The sequence below is a fragment of the Physeter macrocephalus genome, chromosome 11, assembly GCF_002837175.3.
Source record: "Physeter macrocephalus isolate SW-GA chromosome 11, ASM283717v5, whole genome shotgun sequence".
NCBI classification, from domain to species: Eukaryota; Metazoa; Chordata; class Mammalia; order Artiodactyla; family Physeteridae; genus Physeter; species Physeter macrocephalus.
The window spans coordinates 122,147,021-122,164,906 of NC_041224.1; the positions used below are offsets into that span (position 1 = coordinate 122,147,021).

Below are 17,886 nucleotides of genomic sequence, written 5' to 3' on the forward strand. Positions count from 1 at the left end.
TGCGATTTATGTCAAAGAGTGTTCTGCCTATGTTTTCCTCTAGGAGTTTTATAGTATCCAGTCTTACATTTAGGTCTTTAATCCATTTTGAGTTTATTTTTGTATACAGTATTAGGGAATGTTCTAATTTCCTTCTTTTACATGTAGCTGTCCAGTTTTCCCAGCATCATTTATTGAAGATACCATCTTTTTTCCATTGTATATTCTTACCTCCTTTGTTCTAGATTAATTGACCATAAGTGCATGGGCCTATTTCTAGGCTGTCTATCCTGTTCCACTGATGCATGTGTCTTTGTTCCAGTGCCATACTATTTTGATGACTGTAGCTTTGTAGTGTAGTCTGAAGTCAGGGAACTTGATTCCTCCAGCTCTTCTTTTTCAAGATTGTTTTGGCTTCTAATGTAAATCTTAAAGCTTAGATTTAAGTAATGTGAAAATAATACCTCAAAAGTATAATCAAATATGAAATTATTATAGGAAATTTTCATTTTCTTCACATATATTTATTTCAAATGCAGTGTATAACAATATTTAAAATAAATCAATTTAGGCACATATAAATTTGGTGTAATTAATTGTCGAATAAGCCTTTTTTCCCCCTAATGCCATTAAACACCATTGTAGATCACTATTTGAGTCCTGTATTTACAACAGTCCTATTGTATTCAGACTCCTGAGTTGATTGTTCATTTTTAAGTTTAATGTCCAAAGGTGGCATGAGTAAATTACAGATATGTGTTTGCTTACTTCGGACTTTCATCTTTTAAACAATGCTATGTAAGTTACAGCATTAAAGCCATGTGTTAAATTCATAACTCAAAGAGCAAAGTTAGACATTGAATAATTCAGTTAGGACTATTCTTTAATATTGTTTTTCAGGGCTGCACTGATACTTTTTTATCCTTGTCTTAAAAAGTAACTGAGGAATAAATCCCACAATTTACTTGAATACTATAGCTCAGGCTAGGACTAGTTAGAACTTTTTTTTTTAATCCTGTTTGATTAGTTCATTGAATCAGGTGATCAGTTTAAACTATGTTTGAAAATTGAATTGTCTTAAACTGATGGCTATTTGACATGGTATGCACATGTATGCATATGACGACATGGTATGCATATGACGCAACATTACAAATGTGTAAAATGATGACATGTGTCAAATTACTTTTTTTTCTTTATTTGGGGGAAGGGTGATCCTTTTTATTATTTTTTATAAATTTATTTATACACTTTTAAAAATAAAATTATTTATTTTTAATTTATTTTTGGCTGCATTGGGTCTTTGTTGCTGCGCACGGGCTTTCTCTAGTTGCAGCAAGCAGAGTCTACTCTTCGTTGCAGTGTGCGGGCTTCTCTTGTTGTGGAGCATGAGCTCTAGGCCTGCAGGCTCAGTAGTTGTGGCTCGCAGGCTCCAGAGCGCGGGCTTAGTAGTTGTGGCTCACCGTCTTAGTTGCTCCGCAGCATGTGTGATCTTCTTGGACCAGGGCTCAAACCCGTGTCCCCTGCATTGGAAGGCAGATTCTTAACCACTGCACCACCAGGGAAGCCTGGTAATCCTTTTTAAATGAAAGTTCTTGAGATGTACATATATATCTTCATATACACAGGACCATGAGTCAAAGGATGCAGATGCCCTCCAGAAGGTAGAAAAGGCAATGAAATGGGTTCTCCTCTAGAGCCTCCCGAAGGAACACACAGCCCTGCCAAAACCTTGGTTGTAGGATTTCTGGTTTCCAGAACTCTAAGAGAATATATTTGTATCCTTTAAGTCACTAAGTGTGTGGTAATTTATTACATCAGAAGTAGCAACTAATAGAGACTACAGATTTATGTATTTTTTCTTGCGGAGCACAGGCTCCGGACGCGCAGGCGCAGCGGCCATGGCTCACGGGCCCAGCCGCTCCGCGGCATGCGGGATCCTCTCAGACCGGGGCGCGAACCCGGTTCCCCTGCATCGGCAGGCGGACGCGCAACCGCTGCGCCACCAGGGAAGCCCCCCAGATTTATGTTTTAATGAATTCTTTCCATAATGAAGTATCACAATGCCCACAGATTCAAAGAATGACCTGCCTAGAAAAAAAAAGGAAGCCCATAACAAAGCAAGCATGTAAAACAAAAATCCCAAACATTTCTCCTTATTTATTTGCAGATATGGTCTCTAAAATAGAGTTATCTATGAGAATTCATGAAGAAGTACATTTCAAAACTCTATCTTCTGAAAATAATGATGAAAAATCAAAAACATCACTAGACACTGAAAGGCCTACTCAAGTGGAAATAGACACATTTGTGGAAAATACCCTGTCAAACAGTCAGATCTTTTCAACTGATTACTCTTTGTCTTCTCAAAATTATGTTGCTCAGAAAGGTAAGAAACAAGCTATTTGTTCTCCAATGCAGCAAGTAAGGAAAAAATTAGATTCAAAATTACATCGTATCAAGTGTTAACATATTTTTATTTATAAATTGACAGAAGATGCTTCTGAATGTCAGATTCTGAAATATTTATTTCAAATTGATGTTTATGATTTCCTGAATTCTGCATTTTCACCAATTGTAGTTTTTACAGAAAGGGTAAGTTGACGTTTTAGATGTTTTTCAATAATTTTACCTATTTTACTAAGTATAGGAACAGCTGAAAATTATGTTTGAGTGAATCCTCCCTATGTGAGTGTTACATAATATTTCTCTTTACATAAGATCTTACATGTAAGCTTTCTCCTTACATGAATGTTTTGTTGCATGGATGTTGTTAAGGATTTTTTCTAAAACTTTCCTTAAGCTTTGTTGATCTTGAGCATTTGGGTTTTTTCCTTCCCTTTTTTTTCAAATCAGGGGAAATTACACTAAGAGTTAACTCAGAAATAATATGAACTGAAAATTAATCTTAAGCAAATTATTAGTATTTGAATGACAGCTGTGACCTCAAAATGGTGTAATGTGAGAATCTTGCAAAAGCAACTAGTACCTCAAAATTTAACCAAGTCATAAGCAAAATTCTAAAATCTGTCCACTTTTTCATTTATTGTAAATCCTATTAAATTCTATCTCATTTATTGTAAATGAAATATTGCAAAAGGACCTAGCTGTAGTACTTGGCACATGAGGCCTTTTACAGATGTTTGTTCCTTTTCTCATCTACTGCTACCAAATATATAATTGAGGAAGCACTTTTGTCTTCTCATTTACATTTTAAGATGAAATTTAACAGTGGTTGCCTTCAAGGAGTTCACTCTAGTTAGAGGACACCAGTAAAAAAAAAAAAATGCAATAATTATAATATGGTGCTGTAATAGCCACAGGATGCTACTGATATACAGGAGGAGCTGCCTAGTAGACTTTGGAAGTGGTAGGTAGAGAGGGTGGGGAGGAGGAGCCTGAGAAAATGTCCCAGAAGAGATCTTACTCCAGCTGATATTGAAGAAAGAGTAGGAGTTAGCCAGGCAGGAAACAATAAACATTCTAGGTTGAGGAGAGAGCATTTTTAAAAGTACAGAAGTAGGAGAGAGCTTGGCATCTTTGGAGATCTATAAAAAATTCAGGCTGATTGAATACAGAGTGAGACTGAAGTTGTATACTGGGATTATGTAAAAAATAGCTTTGCATGTTATGATAGGAAGTTGAACTCTATCTTTTAAATGATGGGGCACTATTGAGGAATTTTAAGTAGGGAGTGAACTGAAAAAGTTTCATTTTTAAAGTCTAGCTGTCAACATTGTCAAATAAGGATTGAACCGGATAAAGACCAGAGGCAGGGAGGCCAATCAAGAAGTTATCACTTTAGTTCAGGAAATAAATGGTGAAGGTCTAAAACAGGGTTTATAAACTCAAATCAAATGAGTGCAGCACAGGTAAAGGTGAGAACTGTAACCAACTGGAGAGTGTATGCTTTCTCTGAAACATGTAGCTGCTACTTACCTTCAGCCTGGTTTTTGCCAGATCTTCTGATATTTCAAGAAAAGTTGGAAATCTGGGTTCTTTTGTGTGAAATCTCCCAATTTTTAATGCTGGCAAATATTTAGATTAGAAAAAATATCATGCAGTTCAGACAAAACATTCTGTGGGTTGGCTCTGGCCCACTAGCCACATTTTTTAACCTTTGGCCTAATATCTGATAGTGGTTGTTAAAATGATTGGAAGGACAAACTAGGTAGATTTTTGTAGATAGAATTCATTGGATTTAATGATTGATCGAATGTAGCAAGGAGAAGAAAATGGAAAAATGAGAATAATTTACCAGATTTTTAGTTAGGGTGACCAGGTGCCACTGACTGTAAGAGTATTTGTGAAAACTAGGCTTAATGACACATATTGTTTTGCTTTCAGAGGCTTCCTCCTTACTTTATTTCTTTGCTGGTTTCCAGAGAGTTGACATTACTTGGTAAATAAGTTCAGAGAAGTGATTAATTTACTCTGTATGATTTGGTGTTGAAGATGTTGACTAAACACATTACTTAGAAATCTGTTCTAGCATAGGAGAAAAGGAAAACTAATAATAATGATGTAATTTATAAAAATAGTCATAATAAAACTTTCAACTACCCATTTAATTAATTCTACTTATTAGTATGTCCAACTGACATAGCCCTCACTTGTCATCCCCCCTCCCATAAATTATACCAGTGAAGTTACTAATTTAAAAAATAATTTATTAGTACACCATATTCACCTTTCATATAAAGTGCTTACTTAATACAGGCTATGCTAAGTAAGCTTACTTTTGTGGACTCATTAAATATCATCAAATACATTTTACTTGAACCATTTTGGTTGAAATTCTTCAGGCATGAAAATATTGAACTTAAATTTGTTAATTATCTTGTGACCTTGGAGAGTCACTTGTTCTCTGGGGAAGTCTCAGGTTTAAAACTGTAGTATCAGTAGCAGAGAGTAGATGACAGACTGGTCATTGGCTGGCTTGAGCATTGTTTAAAAATTATGAACCAGCTGACTACATTTAAAAGGTTAGTTCATATAAAAATCTGGATTTCTGCATTCTCTTGAAAAAGTAGAAGACTGTAATACATAGTCTTCCGTTCTTCTGTGGCAACAAGAAGCTCAAGCTGAATAGCGCTTGCATTGAATAGACATGTGGTTTTCATTTCCCTATACTTATTTCAACTGTTTGGCCTCTATACGGCTTTAAGTTCATAATGTTTGGGCTAAATGCTCTGAAGAGTTTCTGCCAGGTCAGGAATTCTAAGTCTTAGTGGGTCTATTAAGCATCCATAATAGCTGCAGTAAATGGAAAATTTGAGCAATTTTCCAGTTAAATTTAGGCAAAAGTGTTTCCTTTTCTTCTTGCCTAAATGCTTCAGGTAATTGTTTCTATTCGCTGATAATTTTAGTTAGACTTTGTATACAAAATACTTCTTTCGAATTGTTTAAGTAATAGGAATCAACACTACTTTTTAATCTACTTTATTTTATAATTGAGGAGGCTCTTTGGGTTCTAACCTTTATATATTCTTAACTAGAATAAAAAATATATAAATATATTCATTTATATGTGGAATAAACAACGGAAATTACCCAGCTCTTGTTCAACAGGTAGCTCCTGATTTAGTATGTTCTGAGAACAACTCTTACATCACTAGTGCAGAGAATGAAGATGTGGCTCAGCATGTTTGACTTTCTTTTTTTTTTTTTTTTTTTTTTTTTTTTTGCTGTACGCGGGCCTCTCACTGTTGCGGCCTCTCCCTTTGCGGAGCACAGGCTCCGGACGCGCAGGCTCAGCGGCCATGGCTCACGGGCCCAGCCGCTCCGCGGCTTGTGGGATCTTCCCGGACCGGGGCACGAACCCGTGTCCCCTGCATCAGCAGGCGGATTCTCAACCACTGCGCCACCAGGGAAGCCCTGACTTTCTTTTGAAGGACTAGATCGTACAGCCTGTGACACTGACTGTTTAATTAAATGGGAGTAACTAGTGTTTACAGTTTAGCAACAGGGCCCTTCATAAGGGAAATCAGTTTCTAGGTTGTGGACAAGGTTTACTGGTTAGCATGTTTCCAATGTTCTTGTATGCTTTCTAGCAGCTGTCACAAACACTAACAGCATTTGTTCTCCATTTCCTTTAAAGTAAGTTTATATAAGATGGCAAAATCCCATATCTACTTAAGGACAAACTTTGATATCTTTCACATGGTAAAAATCATGTACTCTATATGAATATAATATAGAATAAAAGATTCAATTTTATTTTATCAGTTATCTAATTTAGTATTTCTCTTTTCAATTGTAGATTTTAAGAGGGTAGTACTATGCATGACATTTAAGGAAGAATTAATCAGGAGTTATGTCCATGAAATTAGATTATGGGTTGGTAGTCACAACTCCACCTACAGCACCCCTTTACCACACAAGTGTCAAAGCAGGATCACAGTGTGGAAACACAAGACTGCAGGATGTATTAGAATCTGAAATCTTTCTCAAGGATATGAGGAGCTTATTAGAACTTTATTTACATATTAGAATATATTAACATGAACCATTTAAAAAATGGAATTGAAAGATCTAGCGGAAGAGGTAAGTTTCTATATGACTATTAAGTGTGCAGAAAAGAAATTAGGTTTGAACCTGGCATTGAGTTTTACTGTTTTTGCCATGGGGAAACTTGTAGATTTTTCTTTTAAATTTCATTTATCCTTTTGTCTCTGCTCTATGTTTTTAATATTTGGAATGGTAATTATTGAAAAACTAGAAAAGGACACAGACTGTCTCAGGGAGGGCAAAGGGATTTAAAAAAAATGTTTTACGTTGTAAATAAATCCTAAAAGCTAATGATTCTGGAGTTCCCTGAAAATGTTGACTAACTGAAGAATTTTCATTCAGTAATACAGTGTTTTAATTGAGGCATATGTTGTTGTTCTAAGATCCTTTGAAATTCTAAATTTTGGTTATGCTTCTGTTTAGATTTTTAAAATTAATTAATTAATTAGTTTATTTTTAGCTTCATTGGGTCTTCATAGCTGCACGCGGGCTTTCTCTAGTTGCAGCGAGTGGGGGCCACTCTTCGTTGCAGTGCGCGGGCTTCTCATTGCAGTGGCTTCTCTTCTTGCGGAGCATGGGCTCCAGAGCACAGGCTCAGTAGTTGTGGCGCACGGGCTTGGTTGCTCTGCGGCATGTGGGATCCTCCCGGACCAGGGCTCGAACCCGTGTCTCCTACACTGGCAGGCGGATTCTTAACCACTGTGCCACCAGGGAAGCCCCTCTGTTTTGATTTTAGTAAACTATTCACATAGTTTAGTTTCAGCACACACTGTCCAACACATATGAAGGTTGTGTAATACCTTAAAAATGGAGAATCATTAAGCAATTTCTGCTACTCTTTGCTACTTGTGAAAGTTCCTGAAACTCCTTAAGGTGATGTGGCAAATGAGAGAGAGCACTTTGAGTTCCAAAAAACTAGCCTGCATTTCGGTCCTGAAAATCACTTGCCGTGAACTTGGGCCATTTCTGGATTCTTTTTGGCACAATAGTTCTGTTGCTGCTAGAGCTTAACATTAGGGAACCTTCCTAAGGAACTAAGATTCTGTTCAATTATTGAGTTCTCTCGGGTGATTTGTTTAGGAAGAAGTATCTGTGGCTTTTTGAGTTGCTTCATTAAGGACTTCAATTAGAAGACTCAGAGATGGGTGATCCTTTACACCTGTGTTAGCTAAACCCCATCCCCAAGAACCGATCCAGCCCTGGGTATTTTATTCGACAGACCTAAATATAGGGTCCTAAATTTAGAGGGCATGATGCTACTTTTAGCTTCTCTTCCTCAGAGGAGAACAGCACGTGCCCAGCTAAGGTTCATACGGGTTTGATTTAGCATTTGGGTAACTAGGAGCTCATGGAGTTTAAAGAGTTTTGCCCAGCAAGTGCCCAGGTAACTCAGGTAAAAGTGAGTAAAGCCCTCGAACCCTCCGCTGGGCAGAGGAGGCCCGATCGATGTCCTCTTGCGTGGGAGAGGTTAAACTTTGCCCAGACCACAGCTGACCCGAGACGCCTTCCTGTCCAAAGTCCGGACACGGTTGGCAGGAGGCGCGGGCCCTGCAAGCCATTTTCTGACAGGAATGACGGCGGCCGGTTTCCCTGGGCCGGCGGGCTCCCTCAGGGTAGGGCTCCCTCAGGGCTTCCGTGGGGTGTGGATAGCAGGCTCTAGCGGGGCTGCGAGATGAAAGCGATGGGGGCTGGGTCTGGGCCAGGCGCCGGCACCCGGGCCGAGGGGGCGCGTCGCGCTCACCCAGCCGGGCTACGCGGAGGGGCCTCCGGGAGAAGCCTCGCCGCCGGCACCCGAGGTGGGGACTCCTGAGACCTAGTCCTGACGTTCGGGGCGGTGCGGCCCACACCACAGAGCAGGCCCGGAGGTCGAATCCCATTCTCTCAGCCCCAAGCCTCTCGATTTCCAAGGCAGGGTAGCTCCGCCAGGTAGAGCCCCGGCCCCTTTAAGAGAGAACGACCGGGACACGTCTACGAACCTCGCGCGAAGTAGGAGGGGAAATTAACGGAGTCCCCGCGACCCCGCCTCCGTGCGGAGGTCTGGCCGAAACCAAACCGAGGGGTAGGGCGGCGAGGAGAGTGCAGGTCGCAGGCTCGTGCGGGCGGGCTTGGACCTTCGGATCTTCAGGACGCAAAGCGTAACCTAGGGGCCGAAGCTCCCCGGCTGGGCAGCGTGGACACTTGAGGCCCGTAGGCGCCGTTTATCTCTGGTACCTCCCCGCAGCCGGCTCCGCAGTGGTCTGCTCCGGTTGCCGGGTGCGGGTTTGGGTTCCGGACCGAAAGCTGCGTGTCCGGTGCCGCTGGTGGTGGCTCGGCCAGGCCCTGGATACGGCGCCGATTGCCAGGGCAGCCTTGACGCCATGGAGGGGCCCGGGATTGTCTCTCAGCCGCACTTGGGGCTGGTCCTGGGAAAGCTTCGCTGGGTGAGTCCAGGCGCGATCCGGGTCACTTGGCTCAGGGGTCGCGGGAGCCGCCCGGGGAAGGTAGCAGCCGACTTTGGCTTTGGGGTCTCAGCGACGGTGGTCGGAGGACCTGAAGCCAGTTCTCACCTGTCGCCGGGCTACGGCCTGTGTCCGAGACAGTAGCCAGGTTCCTAGGATGCCTGGGCGGTTTTTTTGTGTGGTGTAAGGGGACCTGGAGATCAGGAAGGTGAACAGAGCATTAGCTTATCAGGACTTTACAAGCGTGTGTTTCCCGATTCCTAAAATGAATTAGCCTTTCGGTCGTGTTATTTATTTTGAACAGAGGTCAATAACACGTGGTTTCCCCGACAGTGAGAAACTTGAGGACAGATCCTCTGAAATGAGTTCCTTTTAGTACAGAAACTTCGCGTTGCTTGAAAAGACACCTAAGCCTGGATAGGGAATAAGGATTCTAATTCTGCGTTTTCTTTTAATAAAGAATGCTTTTTTGAGATGCTTTACCGTAAGTGAGATTGTTCTTCGTTTCTTTCTGTGTCTTGTCAATGTGAAAGGTCGTGTTAATGTAAAATCTGGAGATACTGAGCTGCCAGTGTTCACAATTTCTTTTTTTTTTTTTTTTTTTTTTTAGGTTTGTAATCAGGTTGCAGGGATTTTTCTCACTAAGTGTTTACAGGTGTCTTTGTTGACATGTTTAGGGGCATTTATGTCGCCGTATTTTAAAAAAACTATTTGCATTAAAAATGTCAAAAGCCCTTTTAAACATTGGGGTAGTTATGATTATTGGTTTCTTATTATGTAAATTTAAAAGTTCTGTTGCCATGGTTTTCATTTATTCAACCATAGTGTGTCTAGTGATTTTATATATGTATGAATGTAAATACAGATGACAGTTATATGGAGGTTCTAAATGGACTAAGACATAGTCTGGGCCACTGGTGTCATACTGTCTGTTAAGGGAGAGAAGACAAAAGCATAGAACAAAGTAGAAACGGATGAAGTGCTTACTGAAACATACATACAAAGTGCTGAGGAAATTGAGGAGTGGGAGAGATTGCATTTTCTTGAGTGTTTATGAAAGCCTTTCCAGGCTGAGCGAATAGCTTAAACAGAGCAGGAATGAAAACAAAATGGTGTGTACAGCAGACTGGGAGCAGTATTACTAGAGTGTAAAGTGGGCTCAGGGAGTGATGTGCAATGATGCTTGTTGGAGACATAAGTTTGTTCCAAGTGATGTAGGTGCTGGAGAGCCCTTGAAGTATTGCAGTGGTTAGACTTTTGGTTTAAATAGATCTTCCTGATAGTAGTATGTAGGTTAGGTGTAAGGACAACAAAACTAGAAGGAGGGTGTAAGGGAGAGGTGACAGAGTCGTCAAGTAGGGGTAGAGAAGAGGGTACTGAATGGGAAATATTTAGTAGCTAAGAACTATAGTGGGTAGGAATTTAATGACTGTATGCAAAGGATCAGAGAGAGAAAGGAATCTAGAATGACTCCCAGTTTCTGATTATGGCAACTTACTCATTCAAAGAGATAGGATATATAGAAAGATAAGGATTTGTGGGATGAGAGAGAATTTCAGATTGCACATATTTCCCTTTCTTCACGAAAAACAACTCTGTGAACAGTATCTTCATCTGGATGATTTTTTTGGCTAAATGCACTATGCTCACAACACTGGCCTGGGGCCTAGGATAGCACAACACTGCTCTGCTTTTTAATTTTTTTTTTTTTAAGTTAAAACAAATTTTTTATTGAGGTATAATCATATAACATAAAATTTACACTTTCATAGTATCGAATTCAGTGATTTTTTTTTATGTTCATTATGTTGTGCAGCTATCACCACAATTTTGGAATATTTTTATCACCCTAAAAAGAAACCCTGTCCTTATTAGTACATTCCCAATTCTCACCTCACTCCATCCCTTGGCCACCACTAATCTACTTTCTGTCTCTATGAATTTGTCTATTCTGGACATTTCATGTAAATAGATCGTACGATATGTGGCCTTTTGTGTCTGGCTTCATCTACTTAGCACACTTTCAAGAGTCTTTTGTGTTGTACCATGTAACAGTACTTCATTCCTTTTTATGGCTGAAAAATATTTCATTGTCTAGATATATTTTGAATATTCATTCATAGTTTAATGGATACTTGGGTTGTTTGTACTTTTTGACTACTATGACTAATGCTGCTATGGACATTCATGTACAAGTTTTTGCTTTTTTTTTTTTTTTTGCGGTACGCGGGCCTCTCACTGCTGTGGCCTCTCCTGTTGCGGAGTACAGGCTCCGGACGTGCAGGCTCAGCAGCCATGGCTCACGGGCCCAGCCGCTCCGTGGCATGTGGGATCATCCCGGACCGGGGCACGAACCCGTGTCCCCTGCATCGGCAGGCGGACTCCCAACCACTGCGCCACCAGGGAAGCTCCGTGTACAAATGTTTTTAATGAATATTTTCAATTCTCTTGGGTATATACCTAGGGGTGGAATTACTGGATCATATATACTGTATGTTTAACTTTTGGAAGAACTGCCAAATTGTTTTCCACAGATTCTGTACCATTTTACATCCCCACTGGCAGTTTATGAGGGTCGAATTTCCCACATCCTCTCCGATACTTTTTTTTTCTAAATAGTCACTCTAATGATGAGTGTAAAGTGGTATATCTCGTTGTGGTTTTGATTTGCAGTCCCCTGATGACTAATGATGTTGAGCAACCTCACATGTTCTTATTGGCCATTTGTGTTGTCTTCTTTGGAGAAATATCTATTCAGTTCTTTTACCATTAAAAAAATTGGATTATTTGTCTTTTTATTGTTGAAGTTATAAGAGTTCTTTATACATTAATGAAATTAGACCCTTATCAGGTATATGATTTGCAAATATTTTCTCCTATTCTGTGGATTGTCTTTTTACTTTCTTGATGGTGACCTTTGAAGCACCAAGGTTTTTAATTTTGATGAAATCTAGTTTATCTTTTTTTTTTTCCTTTGGTTGCGTATGCTTTTGGTGTTATATCCACGAAACCAGTGTTTAAAATAAGGTCACAAAGATTTACATCTGTGCTTCCTTCTAAGAGTTTTAGCTTTCACATTAAGGTCTGTGATCCATTTAAAATTAATTTTTATATATGGTATAAAGTATGGGTCCAGATTCATTTGTTAGTGGGTAGGTATTCACTTGTCCCAATACCATTTGTTGAAAAGACTCCTCTTTCCTCATTAATTTTGTATTGGTACTGCTGTTAAAAATCAGTTGACCATAATTTTTTTTATTGATATAGTTCATTTACAATATTATATTAGTTTCAGGTATACAACATAGTGATTCAGAACTTCTATAGATTATCCTCCATTTAAAGTTATTATAAAATATTGGCAATATTCCCTGTGCTGTACAATATATCCTTGTAGCTTATTTACTTTATGCATAGTAGTTTGTACATCTTAACCCCCTCCCTTTTTCCTGCCCCTCCCCCCTCCCCACTGGTAACCACTAGTTTGTTCATTATATCTGTGAGACAGTTTCTGTTTTGTTGTATTCACTTGTTTTATTCTTTCAGATCCCACACACATTGATAACATACAGTATCTGTCTTTGTCTGTCTCAGTCATTTCACTAAGCATAATACCCTCCAGGTTCCCATGTTGTTGCCAATGGCAAAATTTTATTCTTTTTTATGACTGAGTAACATTCCATTGTATCTATGTCTGTATCTATCACATCTTCTTTATCCATTCCTCTGTTGATGGACACTTAGGTTGCTTCCATATATTGGCAATTGTAAATAATGCTGCAGTGAACATTGTGGTGGGTGTATCTTTTCAAATTAATCTTTGTATTCTTAGGATGTATGCCCAGGAGTGGAATTGCTGGATCATGTGGTAGCTCTATTTTTAGTTTTTTGAGAAAACTCCATAATGTTTTCCACAGTGGCTGCACCCGTTTACATTCCTAACAACAGTGTCCGAGGGTTTGCTTTTCTCCACATCCTTGCCAGCATTTGTGGTTTGTGGTCTTTTTGATGATAACCTTTCTGACAGGTATGAGGTGATATCTCATGTGGTTTTGATTTGCATTTCTTTGATGATTAGCGATGTTGAGCATCTTTTTATGTGCCTGTTGGCCATCTGTTTGTCTTCTTTGGAAAAATGTCTTTTCAGGTCTTTCACTCATTTTTAAATTGGGTTGTGTGTGTTTCTGACATAGAATTGTATGAACTGTTTATATATTTTGGATATTAACCCTTTATTTGTCAGGTCATTTGCAAATATTTTCTCCCATTCATTAGGTTGTCTTTTCATTTTGTAGATGGTTTCATTTGCTGTGCAAAGGCTTTTAAGTTAATTAGGCCTTATTTGTTTATTTTTACTTTTGTTTCCTTTGCCTTAGGTAACAGATCCAAAAAAATATTGCTATAATTTTTGTCAAAAAGTGTTCTGCCTATGTTTTCTTGCAAGAGTTGTTGTTTTTTTTCTTTTTAAAAATTTATTTATTTTATTTATTTATTTTTGACTGTGTTGGGTCCTCGTTGCTGCATGGAGGCTTTCTCTAGTTGCGGTGAGTGGGGGTTACTCTTCATTGTGGTGCGCGGGCTTATCATTGCAGTGGCTTCTCTTGTTGTGGAGCATGGGCTCTATGCACATGGACTTCAGTAGTTGTGGCACGCGGGCTCAGTAGTTGTGGCTCGCGGGCTCTAGAGCAGGCTCAGTAGTTGTGGCGCATGGGCATAGTTGCTCCACAGCATGTGGGACCTTCCTGGACCAGGGCTCGAACCCATGTCCCCTGCATCGGCAGGTGGATTCTTAACCACTGAGCCACCAGGGAAGCCCCCTTCTAGGAGTTTTTATGGTTTCTCATCTTCCATTTAGGTCTTTAATCCACTTTGAGTTTATTTTTGTATGTGGTGTGAGAAAATATTCTAATTTCATTCTTTTACATGTAGCTGTCCAGTTTTCCCAGCACCACATATTGAAGAGACTGTCTTTTCCCAGTTGTATATTCTTGCCTCCTTTGTCATAGATTAATTGACCATAAGTGTGTGGATTTATTTCTGGGCTCTCTATTCTGTTCCATTGATCTATGTGTCTGTTTTTGTGCCAGTACCATACTGGCTTGATTATTATAGCTTTGTAGTATAGTCTGAGGTCAGGGAGCATGATTCTTCTGGCTCTTTTCATCTTTCTCAAGATTGTTTTGGCTATACGGGTTTTTTTTTTTGTTTCCATACAAATTTTAAAATTATTTGTTCTAGTTCTGTGAAAAATGCCCTTGGTAATTTGATAGAGATTGCATTGAACCTGTAGATTGCCTTGGGCAGTATAGCTATTTTAACAATATTAATTCTTCCAGTCCATGAACATGGTATAACTTTCCATCGTAATTGACGGTAAGTTTAAGAGTTTATTTCTGGATACTCATTTCTACTCCATTGGTCTATATGTCTTTCTTTAGACTATTACCAAGCTGTCTTTATTACTGTAATCTTGTAGTAAGTTTTGAAATAGGGAAGTATGAATACTCCAACATTGTTCTTCATTTTCAATATTGTTTTGGCTAATATGTGTGTAGATAGATAGATAGCCAGCCATACGTATGTATGTTTGTATGTATCTATGACTATATATCTCTATAAAAGGAAATGCTATCCCTTGCATTTCCATATGAATTTTAGGATCTGCTTGTCTGTTTTTACAAAAGAGGCATTTGGAATTTTGATAGGGATTGCATTGACTCTGTACATAAATTTGGAGAGTATTGCCATCTTGACAATATTAAGTCTTCCAGTTTATGAACATGGGATGTGTTTTCATTTATTTAGATCTTATTTACTTTCTTTCAACGTGTTTTGTAGTTTTCAGAGTATAAGATTTCCACTTAACTTTGTTAAATTTATTCCTAAGTATTTTATTCTTTTTTTTTCTATTGTAAATGGAAATGTTTTAATTTCATTTTCAGGTGGCTCATTGCTGTTTTATAGAAATATGACTGATTTCTCCCTTTTGATTTTGTATCCTACAGCTTTCCTGAACTTGTTTGTTAGCTCTAATAGTGTTTGTGTGTGTGTCTGTTTGTGTGTGTGTGTGTATGTATGTATGGTTAAGGATTTTTTCTTTTTATGTGTAAGATTATGTCATCTTCAAATGGAGATAGTTTACTTTTTTTTTTCCCCCAGTCTGGGTGCCTTTTATTTGTTTTTCTTGCCTAATTGCCTGGTTAGAATCTCTAGTACAATGTTGAATCAATGTGGAGAGAGTGAACATCCCTGTCTTGTTACTGGTCTTAAGGTGAAAGCTTTCAGCCTTTCACTGTTACGTATGTGAGCTCTGAGTTTTTCATAGATGCCCCTTATAAGGTTGAGGAAGTTCCCTTCAGTCCTAGTTTGTTGAGTGCTTTGATCTTGAAAGGGTGTTGGATTTTGTTAAATCTCTTTTCTTTGTCTGTTGAGTGATCATATGTTTTTTCCTTCTTTATCGGTACGCGGGCCTCTCACTGTTGTGGCCTCTCCTGTTGCGGAGCACAGGCTCTGGACGCACAGGCTCAGCAGCCATGGCTCACTGGCCCAGCTGCTCTGCGGCATGTGGGATCTTCCCGGACCGGGGCATGAACCCGTGTCCCCTGCATTGGCAGGCGGACTCTCAACCACTGCGCCACCAGGGAAGCCCTAACGTTAGTTTTATTTTGTATGTTGAACCAACCTTGTATTCTTGGAATAAATTCCACTGTCATGATATATAATTGTTTTTACATGGTGCTGGATTTGCTTTGCTAGTATTTTGTTGAGGATTTTGCATCTATATTTATAACAAATATTGATGTGTGGTTTTCTTTTCTTGTGATGTATTTTTCTGACTATCATATCAGGGTAATACTGGCCTCATAGAATGAATGAGTTAGGAAGAGTTCCTCCTCTTTTATTTTCTGGAAGAGTTTGAGAATGATTGGTATTAATTTTTCAGTAAACTTTTGGTATAATTCACTACTGAATCCAACTGGCCCTGGGCTTTTCTTTGTTGGTATCCACAGGGGATTGGTTCCAGGACCCCCATGAAGACCAAAATCGGAGGATGCTCAAGTCCCTTTCATGAAATGGCATAGTATTTGTAAATAACCTATGCACATCCTTCCTCCTGTATATTTTAAATCACCTCTAGATTCCTTATAATACTGAATAAAATGTAAATGCTATGTAAGTAGTTGCCAATGTGTGACAAATTTAAGTTTTGCTTTTTGGAACTTTCTGGAAATTAAAAAAAAATTTTTTTTGATCTACAGTTAGTTGACTCTGTGGCTGCAGAACCCATGGATATGAAGGGCCAACTGTACTAAGTCTATTTATTTGTTTTAGGTCTAATCAGATTTTCTATTTCTTCTTGAGTTAGGTTTAGTAGTTTATGTGTTTTTAGTAATTTGTCGGTTTCACCTAGGTTATGTAATTTGTTGACATACAATTGTTCTCAATATTTTTCGTTTCTGTAAGATTGCTAGTAATACTTTAATTACTGGTTTTAGTAATTTGAGTCTTCTCTTTTTCTTGGTTAATCTAGCTACAGATTTGTCGATTTTGTTGATTTTTTTTCTCCCCCCAAAACCACTGTTTGTTTGTTTTTATCTTTATTGGAGTATTATTGCTTTACAGTGTTGTGTTAGTTTCTGCTGTACAACAAAGTGAATCAGCTATATGTATACATATATCCCCATATGCCCTCCCTCTTGAACCTCTCTCCCATCCTCCTTATCCCACCTCTCTAGGTTGTCGCACAGCATTGAGCTCATCTCCCTGTGCTATGCAGCAGCTTCCCACTAGCCATCCATTTTACATTTGGTAGTGTATATATGTCACTGCTACTCTCTAACTTCATCCCAGCTTCCCCTTTCGGTTTTGTTTTTTCTGTATTTTTCTGTGTTACTTTTTTGTTTGATTCTGCTGTAATCTTTATTATTTTCTTCCTTCTGCTTGTTTTGGGTTTATTTTGCTCTTTTTCTAGTTCCTTAAGGTTTAGGGTTAGGTTGGGCTATTGATTTGAGATCTTATTTTTTTAAAACGTAGGCTTTTATAGCAATAAATTTCTCTCTGAGCACTGTTTTAACTGCATTCCATAAATTTGGAATGTTGTGTTTTCTTTCATCTCAACGTATTTTCTGATATCTCTTGTGATTTCTTTTTTGACCCATTGGTTATTTGGGAGTATTTCACCTATTTATGAATTTTCCACATTTACTTCTGTTATTAATTTCTAATTTATTCCATTATGATCAGAAATCATACTTTGTATGATTTCAAGCTTTTAAAATATTGAGACTTGGTTAAGGCCTGGCATATGGTCTAGCCTGGAGAATGTTTCATGTGCATTTGAGAAGAAAGTGTATTCTGCTGTTGTTGAGTGGAGTTCTCTGTAGATGCATGTTGGTATACAGTGTTGTTCAAGTTTTCTATTTCCTTGCTGATCATCTGACTGTTTGTTATTCATGATCGAAAGTAGAGTCTTAAGGACTCTAATTACTATTGAATTGTCTGTTTTTCCTTTCATTTATACTAGTTTTTATTTCATATATTTTGGAGCTCTATTGTAAGGTGGATATATAATTGTTAGATCTTGATGGATACACCCTTTTGTCATTATATAATGTCCTTCTTTGTTGCTAATAGCAATTTTTCTCTTATAGTCTATTTTGTCTGATAATAATATGGCCACTCTAGCCCTTCTTTGGTTATTGTTTGTGTGGGATATCTTCTTCCATTTTTTTTTTTGAAGTTTGGAATTTTATTTTATTTTTTTTTTATACAGCAGGTTCTTATTAGTTATCCATTTTATACATATTAGTGGATATATATCAACCCCAATCTCCCAATTCATCACACCACCACCCCGACCTTCCCCCCCTTGGTGTACATACGTTTGTTCTCTGCATCTGTGTCTCAATTTCTGCTCTGCAAACCGGTTCATCTGTACCATTTTTTTAGGTTCCACATA

At 38.6% G+C, this 17,886-nt stretch overlaps 1 protein-coding gene across 9 annotated transcripts in view; it reads left to right on the top strand.

Moving 5' to 3' along the window:
• Positions 1-17,886, top strand: part of MIA2 (MIA SH3 domain ER export factor 2) — a 100,073-nt gene that overhangs the window by 13,973 nt on the left and 68,214 nt on the right. For 2 of the 9 annotated variants that reach the window (XM_024116603.1, XM_024116605.2), the window contains exons 5-6: positions 2,150-2,368; positions 2,474-2,574. In XM_024116603.1, coding sequence (XP_023972371.1) covers positions 2,150-2,368; positions 2,474-2,574 — 320 coding nt within the window. Of the gene's footprint in view, positions 1-2,149; positions 2,369-2,473; positions 2,575-6,441; positions 6,526-7,866; positions 7,883-8,085; positions 8,103-8,594; positions 8,910-17,886 lie in introns of those variants that run through there. The other 7 variants (XM_024116619.3, XM_028495764.2, XM_024116630.3 and 4 more) reach the window with 7 other exon arrangements.